The following is a 21,402-nucleotide window of genomic DNA, read 5'->3' as shown; positions in this document are numbered from 1 at the left end:
TGTCGTGGCAAGTCTTGCCATTTTGGGGCACGAACTGGGAGGTTCCCGCACTGTTCACGACGGGTTCACAACAGGTTCACCATTCGTGTCCACATTGACACGAACTGGCACAAGTTCACTCATAGTTCGTGCATAGTTTATGCATTTGCACGACGAGTTTGCGCAAAACGCCATATAAAAAGGGAGCCTCCCCAACCCCTATTCGTGGCACTTCGTGAGAGTCGTGGCATGGCACGAACTGCCACGAACAGTTTGTGCATAGTTCACGACCCGGTCGCGAAATTTTGTCGTGACAAAAATTTTGAATATTTCAAAATTTGACCATTTCTAAATTTTTGCCCCGACATGACACGCAGTCACGACGGGTTTACGCACACTTCACGCCACTTTGTGACTAGTTTGCGCCCTGGCACGACTCTCGAGTTGTGCCAATTCGTGCCACAAAATCGTGCAAGTGTCAGCCTTGCATAACTTAATATCATGCTAGGCATGCCTACGCTGACTTTAGGAGATTTTGGAGAAGTGAAGCTGCAAGTTTCTGGGGACGCTGGCTCACAAGACAAGTGAGGAGGGACATACTACAAACTACATTCGTGTCGGCAACTAAAGAGCCACTACGGGACCCACATATAGCTTGGGCATCTAAAATGAGGTAGGATGTTGCGTTCCTTTTTTCTTTTTAATTCTGCTGCAGACACCGTTCAAACAGGTGGCCCATTCGATGCGATATGTCAGCTCATCTGACATATTGGATGTGGCGATTGTAGGGATGTAACGATAGGCGCAATATCGTGATATTGTGATATTAAAATTGCAACAATATCGTCGTCGTCATGTTGACGATATTTAAATGCAACACATCTGTTAAAAATGTCAGGTTGATTTCCAGTTGTGCAGTCCTAGCACCCTCTGGTGGCTATTTTTTTAGTGCAATATAATTTTCATTAGGGATGTTTTAGCCCTTTTATGTTTCAAATCTACACTACTTGTCAGATGAAGGGGAACGTAATATGCCTGTGAACCAAGTCAAAATGTGGAGGAACTCAATGTGTGCGTGCATTAACAACATAACATAATAATAATAACGTAATAATAATAAAACAATAATAATGTAATATTGATGTTATGTACAAAAGCAAAATATTGTGCTTTTTTTAGTATGAGCTAATTTTTTTTACAATATTGTGACCTTTTTTAAATATCGCCAACCTCCCCACAATATCGTGATAATTATCGTATTGTGAGCTTCACATCGTGATAACGTATCGTGACATTTGGATATCGTTACATCCCTAGGCGAATGAATTACATCAGAAAATAATTACCGTAGTAAGATTGACTTTGAATGGGATAATATAATCAAAGGTAATAGTTCCTTATTAATCCAATGAGTTGTGGTTTGATGATACATCTCAATAGCTTCACTTTGCCTCATCCAATATGGCTGCGGCGTAAACGTACTCACGGCGCCGCTGCAGTCTACTGTATGTTTATGTACTGCAAATGCTGTCAATAATAAAAACTGTCAGCGGGCGCCATTCAATGGATAGATGCATGGCAGTGCTACATAAATTTATCCAAATATATTGGGCAAGTTAATACTGTCTGTAGGGTTAGGGTATTCAAAATAATTTGGCCCGCCCATGCATTTCATGTGCCCCCCTTAAGCCTGGGCTCTGGTGACGGGTCTGTGTAAACCTATAAAACTAACCCAAAAAAATGAGGAAAAAATTACATGCCCTCTCAGGTGGGTCCCGCGATAAATGGGGTTTTCACGGCTTACTATGACACCGGTGACGTGAGCTGACGAACAATTTATCCGCTCTTACCTTTCCTCTTGGTGCAATGGTAAAGTTGAGTCTGCTGGACGTGTTGAGGATGAGACAAGTGGTAGTGAGTGGACGCGGCTCCCAGCAGCGTTTGCGGGCTGCTGCTCAGGCCGTTCTCACAGCTGTAGGGCGACGTGGCCGCTTCGGGCGAGCCCCTCAGAACCCGGACCTCCCCGCCGAAGGGACTCGCCGCGGAGCACGCTCTCTGCCGACCCGTGCTGCGTGGGACCACAGGGTAGTCCTTACTAACACAGAAAAAAAATGATGTTTTTGAGCGCATCCAGGTATTTTTTATTTTTTTGCCTGGTCCCATGTATTCGTGCTTCTGTTTTTTTCCTCCCCTTTCCGTCTCTCTCTTTCAAGTCTACTTTAAGCGCTCTCCATCCTTTCAGCTCTGATCTCCCTCTGTAAACAAAGCCCTTTCGGTGAACTCTGCGGTATGTAGGGGACAGCGGGCCACATCTCGCTGACTGGCGCTGAGATAGTGACACGCACATGCAGACACATGCACGCACAAACACAGCCAGGGCCGCTTGTGAGATAATTTGCCGCTCTAAAAATAAACACCAAGCCATGTGTCACTTCGGATATAGGCTCATCTCCGCAACCCAAAGCAGCACAATAACACAAAAGGGGGGGGTGCACTCCACCGAACCCCCCCCCCCCCTTCCAGTAACAGCCTCTCTCATTGGCTCACTAACATCCTCCAAAACTGCCCCGACCCAAGTGGAGTTCAGCTGCCACAGTGGAGATGGGCTCGCCGCGCAAGCGGTTGATGAGCGGTGACAGTGTGATTCACAAGCAGTAGCGCAGCGCTATCATTGGTCTCTTGCCGCTCCGCTCTCGTGTGTTGTGCTGTGTTGTTAATGCTGAGGACCAGCTATAGGGTCAAGCTCAACCTTCAGGTGACAGCGGCTCACATCTTTCTAGCCACTTGGCTCAAGCCAACACACGCACTCTCACACCATATGTACGCCATCATAATAGAGTTGGGAGGAGGAGGGGGAGGCGGGTCGCTTGGTATACAGTGGACCCCTGCTATTTGCAGGGATAGGGACTGTAAATAGTGAATTTATATGAATAATTTGTTATTAAAGGGGAAGTCAACACACCCAAAAATTCTATGCAGCCACACTAGTCTAAATATGGTATTTTGATTAATATTGCGTTAATGGAATATGAGTTAAGCAGAAAAATCCAGCAATTTTTATCAGTATCACAAGCAGTGGCGGAGCCAGACTTTTATAAATAGGGGGGCCAGGGGGGGGCCAAGGATACTTCATCCAAAGATGATGCCAAATTTGTTTTCATGAAAATTAATTTCAATCGGAGTCTCTATCGATGTTCAAATATATTTAAGTACATATTAAGCACAGGGGAGATTTTTGCACATAATGTGCCGTTTATTAAGAATGTATAAAATGTACAAAAAAAATAATTCAGCACTGTTTAACTTGAATGAACTTGCACGCACACGCAGATACTGTATTCATGCAATTACAGTACTTTTATCAACATAACATTATAATATGAACATAATGCAAATTTGTATTACAGTATGACTAAAGATCCTGTCTAAGTGTCAAACTCTCCTTGTCGTTTCATTTTCCACACACCCTATGAAAAATACATTTACTACTCCAACTACTACTTCATTTACAACCACATAATTTATTAATGTGATTAATTAATAATTATGTGAATAAATCCTCCATTTCTACCTGTAAATGCAAACGTCAGTTAGTGTCTGTTTGAACTTTCAACCATTGGAGGGTGCTATTGTATTGCATAACAACAACAACATACTTATTTTTAGCTTGCACAAAACTACGTTGCTTATTGATGTCCGTCCAAAACAATCTATCTGAACTAGGGGTGTCAGTGGATTAAAATTTGTAATCATAATTAATCGCATTACTTCAATAATTAACTATTAATCACACATTAATTGCACATTTTATATCTCAATTTATACCTACATTTACAATAAAATGTACAATTTCAATATGGTTTTATTTTTTTTTAGTCATTGATAGAGTAATTTCATAACAATTCAATTAAAAAAATTTAAAAATTCATTGATAGAGTAATTTCATAACAATTCAAGAAAAAAAAAAGTTTAAAAAAAAATAAAAATAAAATATGTGCTGTACTGTAAAACCAAACCAAAGCGTGACTGATTTGTTTTGGTAATTTTTCTATCACTACAACATGGTATAATTGCATTTGTAAGACAATAGTGAAAGCTCAATGCATTTCTCTTTTCATATTAGGAGCTGCCTAATTTTTAACATGAAGTAACTTGTGAAATTATGCACATTTTTAAAACTGTAAAATACAACAGTCCCCACAAATATATGCATTCGCGCTTGGCTTTTATTTTGTTAAGTGAAATAGGATGTGCATTGTAAAATGACGAATTTTTACTGCATAGGAACCAGAAACGACCGATGTGTTCTTTTCATATTAATAGCTCTGTAATTTTAAACAATAAGTAACTTGCGAGTTTCTGCACATTTTAAAATGGTAAACTACAACTTGACGCCAATCCCCACACATTAGGCAGTATCATTTAATTTATTACTGCTAAATTGTGTTATAGTGACTCCTTTTTATGACGTCGGACGCTTTTATTTTGTTAAGTTCTCGGATGCGAGACGCAGCTGAGGCCGCTCTACTGTTACAGCGAACACAGCGGTAGTTTCACTTTCACCTTGATGAGATATTTTGTGGAGATGCTGAATAAAATACGCCTCACATTTAAAGATAAATAGGCTTGTGCTCACTCCAACTGTCAAGACGGCGTCCATTCGGCTCTTTACTCTCACAGGGGTTTCTGAGTGCCCATGGACGCCTCTTGGTGCTCGGTGCGAACGCAACGGCGAAACGAGTGCGTTCTTTCAAAGCAAGGCACGGGTGGTAGTGGTGAGACACAGTCCAAATGGCTCCTCCACCTATATTCTGCCCCTTAAACACTGTATTTTAGCTCCAGTGCATTTCTATGGGGTAGTTTTGACGTGGACGTTTCTACTGCGTGGTGACTAGAATTCCCTGAGTAGAGGCTTTCCAAATAAGGAGCGGTCGTTAATCGAGCGTTAAAAAAAACAGTGCCGTTAAAGGCACTTTAAGTAAACGAGATAATAACGCGACAATTTTGACACCCATAATCTGAACATAAAAGTTATTTTAAACAGTCACTCACGTCTCACAGGCAAACAAACATGATATAGCCAAACGCCAACATGCATTCTTGATGTGCCGGTATTCTGTCGGATCAGCATACCGGTACTCAGGTGCTCCTTAAAGGAAGGCTCCTTTAATTTTACATGTATGGCTTGATTGGCAGTAAATAGTTAGTATAGCTACGAAACATGCATAAGAGCTGAAGAATACACTCCTATATTGATTTATTTAACTTTTTTCAACATAGAAGTACTTCCGTGTTGCAACGCCCCCAAGTGGTGACGTCACTAGTGTGTATACTCGCTTGGGGAACAGTAGTTCACGCAGACATAACAACGAGGAAGACACAAACGTCAGTTATGCCTTACTGTATTGCAAAATTTTGCAAGGCGTCGGCAAGGAAAAACCCGCGAGACCCCCCCCCCCCCCCCCCCCCAAAAAAAAAAAAAAAAAAAAAAAAAAAAAGCTACTTGAGTAGACAATGGTTTGTTTGCTAAGTGCTGTCAACCTCCCGAAGGACAAGCAGGCGTGCGCGCAGCGAACATTTCAGGCATGAGGACTTCGAATATATGTTACAATTTGAGATGGGGTACACCACACGCCTAATACTAAAGCCCAACGCAGTACCGAGTATCTTTAAAGAACCAGACGTGGGAAATAATCAAGCCGATGGAGGAGCCGCAACTGCTAGCAACACGGAGCCTTCACTCTCACAACAGCCGGCACAAATCGAGGTCTAACTACGGCCACTGAAAGATCTCGGAGAAGCGAAGCAAATTTAAAGCGAAAGGTAGGCATGTTTCGGGGGTGGGGGGGGCATTGGTTATTATACTGCACGGACTGTTTTATTTCATAATTCATTTGAAGGTGGCCAACGCAGGGGCACGTCGGCACGTTACCGTAATGCACAGTATTAACAATCGTTGGGGCGGCTGGCTTGACTTCGTCTTTTCGAGTGGCGGCTGGCCTGACCGCAGTGGGACGCTACGCAAAAAAGAAAAAAAAAACAGCTAGGGGAGGTTGGGTGCTGTAACGACGATACATTTAATTTTACTATTTTTTCTTTTTCCTGAAATATTTCGTCAGTTCCACACGTTTTGCATTGCTCGTACTGTGTGTCACTTTACCTGTTGGATATTTGCTCCTCCAAGACTTTTCTTCTTCACATCTTTCATCGCAACCAAAGCTATCCTGAGAATGTCTATTTAGTATTGCCATGTTGAATGTCTGATGTTCCAGGATGCAGTTGAGATTGTCCGCAAGGAACCGATCCTCGAGTTCTTTCATTTCCAGACAGCACACATTCATTAGCGGATTGTCCATTCCTGCAGCTCCCGCACGAGCACCACTCACCCCCCGCCTGATTCACTCGTTCGTCAAAGTTTATTTTGTGCCCGAAAAGACCATCTGGCGCCACAACTTTCACATCCAAGGCAGACTTTCCTTCGGTAGTGTTATTTTGTCGTGTTGGCTCGAAGCGATAAGGTTTAATCCTTCCGGGTTTGACGCTAGATGCACGGCTGCGTTGCATAGTGCTTCCATAGTGTAGCGTTTACACACTAGTGACGTAAACATCCGGGTTATTTAGTCACGTGTAACAAACATGCCGGCGTTCGATTCATTTTAACAATGGTTTAAAAGTTATTAAATGTACATAAAAAAATAATCACGTCACCAAATTAATTATTGAAAAAGTAGCAACTTTTTGCTGCTAAAAATGGATCAATAAGTAAAGTGTCCCTTTAAAACAGATGATTCTCCTTCTCCAGACTCCTAGTGAGGTGGATTATAATGCTTTGTCGTAAGTAGCGCCAGCCACTGTTCAGGAGGGGCATAACAATTAGTAGGCGTCTGCTTGAAAAAAATGCTGGCAGGCTGCATCGGCCAGGCGTGCGACGTCACTGCGCCGGTGCCGTGATATGTCAATCATTTGGCGTCTACTGGGTCCAATCACATTTCAGCAGGGGCACGTGCCCCCCCGGGCCCCCCTCTGGCTCCGCCATTGATCACAAGGCGGCCATTTTGTCACTTGCTGTCTGTCATGGTTTGGGTTTAGGGTTTGTTTTTGGGGGGGTTGCTTTTGGTTCCATTGTTGTGGTTAATAGTTGTGATTTTCTTGTCTCGTTAAAAGTGTGATCTTGTTCACCTGTACTTGTCAACCTTCCCTCTTGTGTCAACCAATCAGTGTCCCCAGCCCTGTGTGCCTTGTCCAGGTGTCCCTTGTTGTGTAATTAGTTGGTGTGTATTTATGCTACATTCGAGGATGGTCGAAAGTCGGAAATATCCGAGTTGAAACTTCCCAGTTCTGACCTCAAAGCGTTCAAGGTGAAAGTAAACAACCAAAATGGTGGATAGTGATAAATTGTTTTTCATTTTGGTCCTCAAAACTCAATTTGACCTCCAGAAAACTTACATTTTTGCAATGTTGCTTCATTTATTGTTTGAATCTTATTTCTTAAGCATTCCATACAGTTAAGTAGTTTACCATATAATTACAATACTGTCACGTACGTTGCGTTACGTTAAGTTATGGCAAATATTTATGTATGAAGAAAGCTAGTTTTATACTCGAGTAAATTGTGTTTTGCCATTCAGAGTGACGTCACATTGTAGTCCGCCGGTGAAGTCGGGGTCCTTGGTGTTTTCCAACTTCGCGAGTGGAATTTCCGAGTTCAAGGGGGCATTCCCGGATGCACTTCCTGGTTTGAACTCGGATATTTCCGACTTCCGACCATCCTCAAATGCAGCATAAGTCACCTGTTTTCAGTTCCGGTCTTGTTGGTCCATTGTTATTTTCCGTGTCCTACTGCTTTTGTCATGCCACTTCTCGCCTTGCTACATCTGTTTGTTTGGTTATTGTTTGTATCTGGACTTTGTTGTTTTTCTTAGTTACCAGTTTGCCACTTTTGTTTTGGTTTAATTGAATTCACTTGTTAAGAGCACCCGTGCCACGCCTTGCTTTGCCTCTCTTCACTTGGGTCCACAACCACACCGCAATCCTGAGACTGTCGAGTGAAAATGACATCACAGTTGCTCAGGTAACAACCAATCACAGCTCAGAAAACGGGTGAGCTGTGATTGGTCGTTGCCTGAGCCCTGACTGAGCAATTGTGATGTCATCTTCAGTCGACAGCGAGTAGCAAAATGGCCGTCCCTTGAGATGGATTAAAAACGGCTGGATTTTGCTTCATATCTCATATTCCACAAACGTAGTATTAATCAGAAGGTCATGTTTAGACTAGTAAGGTCACATCTAATATTATTGTCAGGAAATGTTTAAGGTTGACTTCCCCTTTAAATATACTAAAAACTATTATCTCAAAACACAACCTTTAAACATAAACTTAAAAAAAATCAAGACAATAAATGACTTACACTTAAGCACGTAAATACACAAAAGCGACAATACTTACACATCAACAATTCTCAGGATGGTTTCGATATTCTGTTTAGTACTGGTTTGTTGACACTATTGTACACCAAAGCAGGCACGGGTGCCACCATTTACAGAATCTCACTGACTGTCAAGCACAAATCTAACATGGCTGCTGTTATCTGGATTTACACCGGTTGCGGTGCGGTTGCAGTGCGTTCCGGCGACGCAAGCAATTAGATTACATTCATTCGAATGGTGCAGTTTACACCACTTGCGTGGGCGTTGCGTGTCGACTGCGTCTCAGCTGCGGCGTGCCGCAGCCCTTCCGCAAGGATAGACCTATTTTCGATTTTTGCCGGACGCCGCAGCGGTAGGCCTCCGGCAAATGGAAAGCTATCACAAAACACATCGAGCGGGACAGGAAGACCGACGCAGTTTCTAAATAAATTTCCGGTTACCTTTCAAGATAAAACACCCGCCAGCTCCTATTTCGCAAGCATGCTAGCAAAACGTGATGTGGGCGTAGACGGGCCTGGAGTTAACGTGCGAGGTGCTCATTCACGGTTTAGACACCAGCGAAGATGGACGAGGAGAGGTTTATATTGCAGGTAGAAAGCCACAAAATAATAAAAGTCCACCTCTCTTTCTGCTTCTCTGTTGAGCACAGACTTTCTGTGTGTTTGTCGTTGTTTTTAATGCCACATGATCGCGCGCGGTCACGCGAGACACGGCGGGAAGTGGTCGGCGACGGAGCTGCCGGACCGCAGCTGTGCGGAGCCGGTGTGGATTGGCCAAAAAATTGACGCGTCCGGAGCACGCAGTCAAGACGCACCGCACCGCACACGCAACTGGTGTAAACCCGGGATGAGCCTTCTGTCTTTAACCACGCAGGTGAAGTTGGTTAAACAGCCAGTTTGCTGATTTTCTGTTGTGATTGGTTGACAGTCAACGTCTGTTGTCACAATTAACTCTTTTGCTGCAACATACGTTATCCAAAAAGACAACCCCTAGAGTGCCAGCCGATTTTGAGCATTTTCACTCATCTTTCAATTCAAACAGAATATTGGACACTATGACTACGTAAACATGGTGGATTCCATATCAAAGACTGGATTCCATTCTCTCATTAGGAAAAAAAAGAAAAAAAGTAAGATTCCGTTCTTAAGTAATCATCATTTTAAAATAGGTCATTTGAGTGACACCAAGCTATAATGGAAAAAAAGGAGACAAAAAGCTTTTTGTGAAATGATACATTTGCTGCACAACAGTGAATTTGACACTAATATTTTTTTGTTTAGTGACGCTCTGTGAATTAGATTTAGTGTGACAAACGCTTTATTCTTTCGCGATATCTTTGAAAACGCATCTCCTAAGATCCGCCATGTTTTCATGTAATTTGATTCACGGGAGACCATTGAAAAGAAATACAATGCTGCCATCTGCTGGCCATAGTTAGTGTTTTTTTTTTCAACTTATTCATGAAACCAGAGCTGCACAAGACGTTACGGTGCCCATTGGGGGGAAAAAAAAAAAACATAGTTGACGTCAATTTACGTTATTGACAAGAACTCGTTGTGATTTTTGTTAACGTTAATTACCGTTCTTGGCAGCAAAAGAGTTAAGGTTTTTTTTCCATTTCCATTTTGCCATGGAAAAAAAATGGTGTGTATATGTTTTGCTATATTACAGAAAATCGCAAACAGACAAGTGTTCCCACCAATAGGGGACAATAACGCCCCCCAAAATCAGTTAATGGTGAACCAATGAAATGATTGATGGATGGATATTTTTGTTGTTTTGTTATTTATTTACTTTTTAGGTTTGTTCAAGGGGTTCTGGTGACCTCTTCTCGTCATTAGGGACAATTAGTACTTAACTAAACCTACGCTGCATGTTTTTGGAATGCGGGAGAAAACTCCCCACAGGAAGGCCGCAGCCCGGATTTGAACCCACAACCTCTGAACTCTGTGAGGTAAGTGAGCTAACCAGTCATAAGTCCATAAGGGGTGTTAAAAGGCCCATGAGAAGTATTTGCACTGGAAATGATGTGGGAAAACAGCGACTCATATTCAAAGAAGCAAATCTTTGCCGTTTCTTTAATCAAAGGTAGCGTTTTTACTGTTTTTATGTTTTAGTATTAACAGTGGTGAACTTTTTTTTTTTCTAACATATATACTTGTGTGGCAAATAAAAACATTTCATTGCACTTTAATCTGAAAAATCTTGGAGTTGTCCTTTAAGTTAAATTATGCTATTTAAAAATATTTTTACACTACTTTTAGAACTACTATAATGTTACTTTGGCTGAATGGTTACCAGTTAAACAGTAATGTTTTTAAATGTATACAATTATTATTTTTTAATATAATGTATTAATAGTTTTTCATAATTTCCTGTGGGGAAAAAAATTGATTAAATACCTGAACAACAAATTAGTGGTCGGTCAGTGTACCAGAATGGCTTATGAGAAGCCCATATTAAACTCTACTGCTTTGCCTCATTATCATAGTACACATTCTTTTGCCAATCATAAATAACTGAACCACATTTTTAAAAATAGTTAGTGCAATAAAGAGGGTAAAGTGTGAGACAGTAATGGATACTTGACTCATTTAGCCATTTTCAGCAGTGAAAACTTAACATTTTCTCCAGAATGAATTTGATAACTTCATTATTTTTCTTGTACAATTAATAACTTTAAAAACTATTTTTTCCACTTGTTGTCGACTGAAGATGACATCACCACCTGTGCTGAAGAAGTAAGTAATGACCAATCATGGCTCACCTGCTTTTTTTGGGTTTGGTCACCAAACTGAGCCATGATTGGTCGTTAGCTACTTCCTCAGCACAGGTGATGTCATCTTCAGTCGACAGCAAGTGGAAAAATTAGTATTTAAAGTAGGGGGTCAAACATATGGCCAGCAGGCCGGATCAGGCCCGCAAATGTGCTTAATCTGGCCCGTGAGATGATTTTCTAAAAGTAAAAAAAAAATAAAAAATTAGTAGTCAGACCAATTAATCACCTGGCCACAATCAAAACATATTAATTTCTAATTTCACAAGCAATCCTCAAATGAGCAATGCAACTTGTACATAGGATTGCCCTAGATTATTATTTTACACCCCACCTAAAATTATAGTTTGTTTAAAAAATAAAATAAAATCATAGACCGACATAAACGTGTTAAATATGACAAAAATTCAATTACTGGTAAGGAGGGCTACACAATATATCGAAAAAATATTGATATCGTGATATTGGCCCATGCAATATGCACATCGCAAAAAAAATGCAATAAGTTTCACATGGAATTTTATGCTTTTATCTGAATTTGTCCAATCAACCGCTAACTAAAATGTGCACCACCATCCAATAGTTGACCATTATCGAGTGGTAATTACTAGGGGTGTGAATTGCCTAGTGCCTGACGATTCGATTCGTATCACCATTCATAGGTCACTATTCAATTCAATACCAATTAATCCTGATACGAATTTGTAAATCGATTGTTGCGATTTTTTTACTCAAATTTAGAAAATACCATTCAGTAAACTTGTACATGTACACTGTGGGATTTGTATGAAAATGTATTATTTATTGATCTCAAACTTCAGTGTTATAACTGTGAGCCACTGTATTTAACAAACAGGTTGTAACCTTTTTCATGTTAGAACAGCATTGAAATAAAATATTAAGGATTAATGTTCCATTAATATAACATTCTTCCATGCTTAATGTATGAATCCTAACCCTAAGAAAGACGTTTTGTTGACTGTTTTTCCATCAAAAATGGATGTTTAAAAATTGATTCGGCTGCCTATTGAATCGATTTGAGAATTGCGAGCTGTAGTATCGCGATATATTGCCGAATCAATTTTTTTTAACACCCCTAGTAATTACAAATAATTAACTAAGGTTATATTGAGTTTGCTTATTTTGCTGCGTGAAAAAAATGTGATTCTTTCATTAGATAACAAAAATGTTATTTCTTCAGCATTCAGCATATTCAGCAGCTATATCGCATATCGCATGATTTTCCAATATCGTGCAGCCCTACTGGTAACAAACACATATGACAAGGATTAACGTACTTAAAACTTAATTAACTCTTTTCCTACCACATGTTATCAAAGTAAAAATTTGATATGACAGAGGCTTTTATCATTGACGAAAAGAGAGACAATGCTTCCATCTGCTGGCCATTGTTTAGAGTGTTTTAGATTCCACAAACAATTGACCAGGCAGTGCTGCATTTGTTGCACTGAGAATAAAAATAAAAAAACGACGTTATTTAACGTTTATGGCAATATACGTCGCAGCTCAGCTTGTGAATGTCACATGACCAAACCTAGAAAACAGATGAGCTGTGATTGGTTACCTGAGCCCTTGTGATGTCATTTTCAGTCGACAGCAAGTTGCAAAATGTGTTTTTAAAGGTACTACCTGTACGTGAAAAATAATGAAATGTCAAATTAATTATAGACAAAATATTAACTTTTTATTGCGAAAATGGGCTAAATAAGTGACGTATCCCTTTAAAGATATTAATTTTACATGAAAAATAATGAAGTTACCAAATTAATTCTGGACAAAATATGAACTTTTTGCTGCTGAAAATGGTTCAATGAGTCAAGTATCCCTTTAAGCATGCACTTTTTTGCTGAAAGCCGATTTTGTCATTCTGAACATTTTGCTGATGATTTCAAACAAGTTGACGGTTAGGTTGCCCACATTGCTTAGTGCCAGCAGGAAGGGCAATGCAGCGCAAGTTTGAAGAGCGTGATTTTGATTTGATTTGACTGACTGACACATACACACAGGTGCTGGAGAGTGTACTCACCCTTGTAGTTTGGCCATGCGGTGCAGCTCGTTGTCGTCACTGCCTCTGAAGCCCTTTGCGAAGGGATTGTTCTCTATCTTTAACTGAGTAATCTGAGGACAAAACAAAGGTTCTGTTTTATAGACTAGCACTGACATTAAAGCGCACAGGAGGACCATACATGCACACAGATGCAGCGAGCCTTTTTAAAAGCTTCTCCCCATGCGAATGAAAGTCAATGGTTTATTATTAGCAGCGGGGGGCCCCGTAGATGTTAAAAGCGGCCCCGCTGAAGCTTTGCACAGCCAACATTCCTCAGCCGTCGACGTTCCTGACGGGAGAGGACAGTGTTCTCGCCAGCTGACACTGAATAAACTGTTTAGCCAAACAGTCGCCAGGTTTAAGCATTTTCGGGCCAAAGCTTTTAGAGATTCGGAGCTTTGATGTTAGGTTAGGTCTTCAAACTTTTCTCATGGAAGGGAAGACTTGCGTTTGGCTGCGGACTGTGTGAGAACGCAGGCGAGCTGCTCAGGTCGAGTAGCTACACAGTCAGCATAGATCAAGTCAAATTATCATGGCAAATGCATTTTTCTATAAAAAAAAAAATAAAGGGATTAAAAAAATATAAATACATATATACAGGACTGTCTCAGAAAATTAGAATATTGTGATGAAGTCCATTATTTTCTGTAATGCAATTAAATAAGCAAAAATGCCATACATTCTGGATTCGTTACAAATCAACTGAAATATTGCCAGCCTTTTATTGTTTTAATATTGATGATTATGGGTTGTTTTTTCTTAACTTGTTCTGAGGACATATTGTAATATTTTGAGATAGGATATTTGAGTTTTCTTAAGCTGTAGGCTATAATCAGCAATATTAAAATAATAAAAGGCTTGCAATATTTCAGTTGATTTGTAATGAATCTAGAATGTATGGCATTTTTCCATCCATCCATCCATTTTCTTGACCGCTTATTCCTCACAAGGGTCGCGGGGTATGGCATTTTTGCTTATTTAATTGCATTACGTAAAATAATGGACTTCATCACAATATTCTAATTTTCTGAGACAGTCATATATATATATATGTATATATATATATATGTATATATATATATATATATATATATATATATATATTAAGGGTGTCACGATTTCGATTTTTTATCGAAATCGATCGAAATTACGTCACGATTTCGAGCATCGAAATAGAAGAGAGGACGCACGATTCGATGCCCCCCCCCCCCCCCCCCCCCCCCCCCCGCCGGCGTGCCGCAAGCCTTCCGCAAGGATAGACCTACTTTCTATTTTTGCCGGACGCCGCAGAGGTAGGCCTACGGCAAATGGCAAGCTAGCACAAAACACATCGAGCGGGACAGGAAGACAGAGGCAGTTTCAAAATAAATTTCCGGTTACCTTTCAGAAAAAAACACTCGCCAGCTCCTATTTCGCAAGCTTATCAGCAGAACGTGACGTGGGCGTCGCCGGGCCATGTGCTCATTCACGGTTTAGACACCAGCGAACATGGACGCGGAGAGGTTTAATAAATTGGAGGTGGAAAACCACAAAATAATATATGACACGGCACATCCTTTTTATAAAGACTGTAATGTATTGTGAGTTTGATGTTCGCGATTGCTTGTTGTGCCCGTCTCGCTTGCCGTACTGAGCGGCAGCCGGACGCGGAAGACAGCAATAAAGAGTGGCGCTCGCCTTGAGCACGCACTGACCCGACTCTCGTTATTAATATACTTTACAAGGACAACCAAAAAAAAGATGCTGCATGGAATCTCATAGCAGAAGAAGCACAGACTTTCTGTATGTTTGTCGTTGTGAAATGCCACATGATCGCGCGCGCACGGTCCCGCGAGATACGTTGGGAAGTGGGCGGCGACGGAGCTGCCGGACCGCAGCTGTGCGGAGCCGGTGTGGATTGACAAAAAAATGGACCCGTCCGGAGCACGCAGTCAAGACGCACCGCACCGCAACCGCAGTCAGTGAAAACCCGGGGTTAGCTGACTTCTCCTGCAGTCATGATGGCAAGCGCGGACAGACACAGCAATGGTGCTTCAAGCCGCTCCCGCTTCTCTCGTCACCAGTTTGGAAACATTTTGCGTTCCCGGTGAGTTATGTCGACAACGTTCACGTTGTCGATAAAAAGACCACAGTTTGCAAGATATGCTATGTGCGCGTACTGTACTCGGCCACGGGAAACACGACAAACATGACGGGACATTTACGCAGGCATCACAAAGATTTAGATTTATCAAATTCAACTAGAAGTGGGAAAACAACGGTCCAACCAACTATTTCATCCTCATTTACAGTGAAACTTCCACACACCTCAGCTCTCGCGAAAGCTATAACTAACGCCATAGGTCTATTTATAGCAGCAGACCTGCACCCTTATTCGGCTGTGGAAAACGCTGGATTCAAACATTTAATTAGTGTACTTGAACCACGCTACAGTATGCCCAGCAACTGTAAATGTTGGGATATAGTTTGTTCAGGCTGTATTTGTTCCATGACTTTGGATACAATATATTTTTTGTTGTTGTTGCACATTGCACATTATTTTAAGAGGAACGCACAGCACACTGTTGTAACCAAAAACAGTCAATAGATGGCAGGCACCCACTGTGACTTTTTGTTTTTGTTTATTTTATTTTTTATTTTACACTTCAGTAAGAACAAGACGGTTAACTTTATATTGTAAATAAATTCTTTGAATTTGATCATTCCTACCTAATGTCAATTATCATATATTACATAAATTTACACAAAAATAATATGGAAATTGCATCACCTATATGTAGCCGATCTTTTGAAATAAGATTTACTGTACAATGAATAGAACCAATGATCATAGACTAGCCTTAGCCTACAGAAGCATATGCCTCTGTGTTATAAAGTGGGGGAGCGGAGAAAAAAAAAAAAAAAAATCGAAAAAAAAATCGAATCGTGACCCCAAAATCGAAATTTAAATCGAATCGTGGAGTTGGCGAATCGTGACACCCCTAATATATATATATATATATATATATATATATGTATATATATATATATATATATATATATATATATATATATATCAATGTATTCCTCGCTCTATCGCAGATTTCTTTTAGTGCAATTTTGTATGCATTTTTTTTTTTTTTGCAGTAATGTACCTATTTTAATAAAATTATGATGATTTGAACATGGAGAATGTTTAAATAAGAGAAATTTAAGAAAATGTAAGTGCCTCGATGAGAAAAAATAATAATAAATAAAAACAAATTTTCATTCATTTTCATTTTTATTATTTCAATCAATAATTTTTAGGGCTATGAATCGATTCTAATTTCCTCAATCGATTTAATTTCGATTCACAAGAGTTCAATTCAATTTGATTTAGATTTTTTCCAATTCAATTCGATATGAAAATATTTTCATAATTCTAATTCAATAATTGTAAATAGAAATGTAAAAAATTCTGAATTTGTCTTAAAGTGCAATAAGCCAGGTCTTTCATAAATGTAAGAAAATACTTTTAAATTCATGTGACCAGTAGTGTTAATTTTGCTGCCATTTTTAAATTCAGTCTCAGTTTTAGTCCAATTTCAGTCACGCTTGTTCGTTTTTATTACAGTTAGTCAACCTCATCCCATTTTTATAACTATAAATGTAAGATTTTAGTCCTTATTTTAGTCCAAGAAAACGTCATTTTATTTGTGTAGTTGTAGTCAACAAAAACTGTCAACGTTTTAGTCTAGTTTTAGTCAGGGCAACTCCATATATCCCATATATTATTTGTCATCAGATTATAATGTTACCTTTTTGGATCTAAAACTATTTCACATAAAATTTTCTCATCTTTTTGATGAAAAACTTAACAGTGGCTACTGGCTACTATCCATGTTATAAGCTAGTAAGTTAGCCAGCATTAATTAGCAGTCGCATTTAACATTATTTTTGGAACGTTACAGCCGTTGGATTAATATCTTAAGTTATAACTATAATTTACTCTTTACTTTATTTTATTTTTTAATCGTGAATCAGACAGATTAGCAGAGACAAGATTTTACAAAATCATATAATTTCCATCTCGTTTTTGTTCAAGAACTAAAATGTTTTTATTAAGTGAAGGACATTTTCGTCTCATCTTCATCTTTCTACAAAAATGCATACTGATTTAGTCCCAGTTATTGTTTATTAATGAGGGTTTCACTTTAGTCTAGTCTAGTTTTAGTCCGGTGAAAAATGTGTGTGGGAGGAAATTATTTTTGTTTTGTTTTTGTTGACGAAATTAACACTAGTAAACAGTCATTTTCAAGAAAACCAGTAAAATAATAATAATAATAAAAAAAATCCGGCCTTTAACTCATTCACTCCCAGCCATGTTTACTGAAGCAGCCTGCTTTACTCGATTTTGACTTATTTTGCAAGGCCCACAGTGTTCTATTAGCAAAAAAACATGGTGGAACCTACCAAAAGAAAGATTAGAGTGTTTTCTTTCATCAGGAAAGTGTATTTCTTTCTGTTTCTGTTTTGCAGCAATTAGCATTAGAATATACCTAAGTTTCATCATTATTCACAAATCTGCTTAGAATTGTGGGGAAACAGTTTGTTTTCATCATTCATCATGGCCCTGGTTGATCTCTTAGACTCTACTGCCACCTGCTGGTCGTTTTTGTAATTACTACATTTTTTTCACCCATTCTCTGCAGTTGAGAGGCTGCATCAAAGTCTTCTGTATGCTCGAGCATAAACAAAACATGAAAAAAACGTATAAATACGTCTATGGGACACAATACATTTAAATTAAACATATTTATACGATTCTGGGAGGAAATTAGTTAATATTATGGGGAAAAGAGATAATATACATATATATATATATATATATATATATATATATATATATATATATATATATATATATATATATATATAATTATTATTATATATATAATTTTATTATATAAATGTATTTATTAATTTATATATATATATATATATATATATATATATATATATATATATATATATATATATATATATATATATATATATATATATATATATAGGGCGGCACGGTAGTCGAGTGGTTAGCACGTCCGCTTCCCAGTTCTGAGGTCTCCGGTTCGAGTCCAGGCTCGGACCTTCCTGGGTGGAGTTTGCATGTTCTCCCCGTGCCCGCGTGGGTCTTCTCCGGGTACTCCGGTCTCCTCCCACATTCCAAAGACATGCATGGCAGGTTAATTGGGCGCTCCGAATTGTCCCTAGGTGTGCGTGTGAGTGTGGATGGTTGTTCGTCTCTGTGTGCCCTGCGATTGGTTGGCAACCAGTCCAGGGTGTCCCCTGCCTACTGCCCAGAGCCAGCTGAGATAGGCGCCAGCAGCCCCCGCGACCCTTGTGAGGAATAAGCGGTCAAGAAAATGGATGGATGGATATATATATATATATATATATATATATATATATAATATAATATAATAATCGATTCATGGTTTTATGAATCAATAGGCTCGAAAAGGAAAATCAAGTCAAGTTTATTTATATATGGCTCTTAATCATAAAAGAGTCTCAAAGCGGCTTTACATGCCCACAGTTGACAAATATTGACATCCCCTGAACAAACCACAAGTGGGCAAGGAAAAAATTAAATAAATAAATAAATACATAAATAAATAAATAAAATTAGGGGTAAAATCATTTGATTCGATATCGATTATTCAACTTTTTAAACCCAGCCCTAATAATTTTGTAGAAGAGTTTGCATTTCTTTAAGAATTGAACTGGCTGGTAGCAATCACGTGAAGCCCAAATGAGCAAAAGGGGCTTCAAGCCAGAGTCATCTGCGTTTTGAGGGTAAAACGCATGAGCCAAGATCAAGGGAACCAAGCAGGTCATTAGAGAGTGACACACGCTCGTGTGCACACACATCTTTTTTTTTCACACACTTTTACCAAAACAGACTAAAGAAAGAACGCTTTGCACTCCAATAATATAAACAAAGGAAAACATTTGTGTGCGTAATTGTGATCTTCGGTGAGAGTTGGAAACATTTAGGTGAGGATATTTTGGACCAAATGTTGTTTTAAGGTTAGAATTGGGTGAAGAAGTTGAAATGTTGGGATTATGAACCCTCTCCTTATGGTTGAGGTTTGGACAAGAGGCTGGGGTATTATGCAAACAAATGCTTTGTGTGTGTGTGTGTGTGTGTGTTGACGTTGAACTAATTTGATATGCACATTTCAGGCTTCGGAGGTCATTTGAGTATTTTCAGCTATAATGACTCTGTAATGGACCATCTCTGCTAACTGTTAACATTATTTTCCTCTGTTGACAAGTATTTAAGATGTCCGTGTGCACGGGTGCACTGTGTCAAACTGACCTTATGGTTCTGATAGGAGGTAACAGCGATGAAGGCTGTCTCAGAGAAGACGTGAGTGCAGAAAGCCGTGTTCTTCGAGCCGAAGCCGTTGTTCTCGTCCGCTTTGACGATATGGACGCGAGGCTGGTATTTGTGCATGGAGTTCAGGATGATCTGCGCAAGGGGTGAGATTGAGAGGGTCAGTCTGAGGTCAAGTTCCCACCGGCAGCAGATGGGAGTTGACCAGGTTCAGATTATTAACACATTTCTATCATGACATCAATTTGAACAAAGCAATTCACTGCACAAGATCATGTGCGTCCTCTCTGCGAAAATGGCGTAGCTGTACCACTGGGGTTATGCGGACTCCATCTAGTGGTATATTAAAGAATTACTACACATGTACAGTTCAGTTGTATTTAACATTCAAGCCAAATACATTTGCATTTAATGTTTAATAACTGTTTGTTTTGAAACGTTTATTCAAGTACAATTTTAGTCAATTATTATGTGCAGTTTATGTTTTTAAAATGACATATTTTTATTGTCTTATATGTTAGTGTTCACACTGTGCATTCAGTGGCTTTTAATATTGATACATATATATATATATTTTTTATTAGGAATTAAATCTCTGTCTAGTTTTTAATGAACATTGAGGTATTCTGTGGCACTGTATTCTTCGCCAAGAGTTTTGGGGTGCTAAATAATTTTTTGGTACTTAGTAAAAAGTTTCAGAATGACAGCTGTACGACTATATTGTGCAAATATAGTTGCAATGTGATTATAGTCACACTTGACCAGTCTAATGAATCCAATAGCAGACATCTTCACAAATATTCCACTTTTACAAGAACAACAACTGTTGTGGATTGTCACTGTCAGAGAAGTAAATACTCTCCGCCAATATGTTTGTTTACATTGGAGGCTGACTGCAGAAACTTTACTGATGGGCACAATGAAAAATTTTTTATTTGTCTATTTAGAAATACATTTTTTGTTGTAGTTTGCAATGATGCAAAACTGTATAATTGTCATATTTTTTTGTTGTCTCTTAACGTCAACAAGTTTTTCGAAATTTCGTCGGGAAAAGGCCCGACATTCTGTACAATAATTCGAGCTGATTGGACGATGCAACACACGTTTGTTTTAACCAATCACGGCCACGGGTGAAAATTTCGTGTTCCTTCTTGTCGAAGGGAGGAAAAAGCACGAACATCTTACCAGCAAGAAATGCACCAAGCGCCTCTCGCTGTTCAACATTCAACAAGGATACGGTGAGTAATTCTGCGAGAACAGAATTAATTGTAGCGTCCATTCGTCCATGTTGGGCTTGTTGTTAGCCCCTGCGTTGGCGCTGGCTTCCTGGTTTCGTCACAGTTGCATATCCCACCCCCCAACACAATGTCGCTCTGTGATTGGTCGTTCGGTAACGGCGGTTATCTGCGGGAGCGGTACAAGATGATATTCTCCGGGGTTTGTGAACTCACAAATGCCGCGAGAATTCATCTTGCAAGAGCAAGGTTAGCCCATTATATTCACTTTTCCAAAATCCTGAGCAGCCGAACAGCCTTTTGAACTTGCCCCCATACAACAAAAACCACACACGATTTCCCCCCCGGAATCGCTGGCCTTTACGTGCGCGTGCACTTGGGCACATGCACGCGCGCCTTCATCCATGAGGGGCTCAATTTAATCGCAATGACGTGTCCGCCGGTGACATGCCTCAACTAATGGACTTCACAAGTCTTGGGGATCATTACTTAGGGGCCTGGAAATGCGATGTTTTGTGTTTGTTTCAAACAATACGCGTTGACCTGCTGTTAGTGC

At 39.5% G+C, this 21,402-nt stretch overlaps 1 protein-coding gene across 6 annotated transcripts in view; it reads right to left on the bottom strand.

Annotated features, from left to right (window-relative positions):
- The window catches only part of LOC144019449 (T-box transcription factor TBX5-like), a 38,156-nt gene that overhangs the window by 6,359 nt on the left and 10,395 nt on the right, over positions 1-21,402 (bottom strand). For 5 of the 6 annotated variants that reach the window (XM_077522523.1, XM_077522524.1, XM_077522522.1 and 2 more), the window contains 3 exons: positions 19,594-19,746; positions 13,230-13,321; positions 1,830-2,074 (listed from right to left, as the gene is read on the bottom strand). In XM_077522523.1, coding sequence (XP_077378649.1) covers positions 1,830-2,074; positions 13,230-13,321; positions 19,594-19,746 — 490 coding nt within the window. The remainder of the gene's footprint in view (positions 1-1,829; positions 2,075-13,229; positions 13,322-19,593; positions 19,747-21,402) is intronic. The other variant, XM_077522526.1, reaches the window with a different exon arrangement.

This window comes from Festucalex cinctus, chromosome 5 (genome assembly GCF_051991245.1).
Source record: "Festucalex cinctus isolate MCC-2025b chromosome 5, RoL_Fcin_1.0, whole genome shotgun sequence".
Classification (NCBI taxonomy): domain Eukaryota; kingdom Metazoa; phylum Chordata; class Actinopteri; order Syngnathiformes; family Syngnathidae; genus Festucalex; species Festucalex cinctus.
This window is presented reverse-complemented; position numbering and strand designations above follow the sequence as displayed.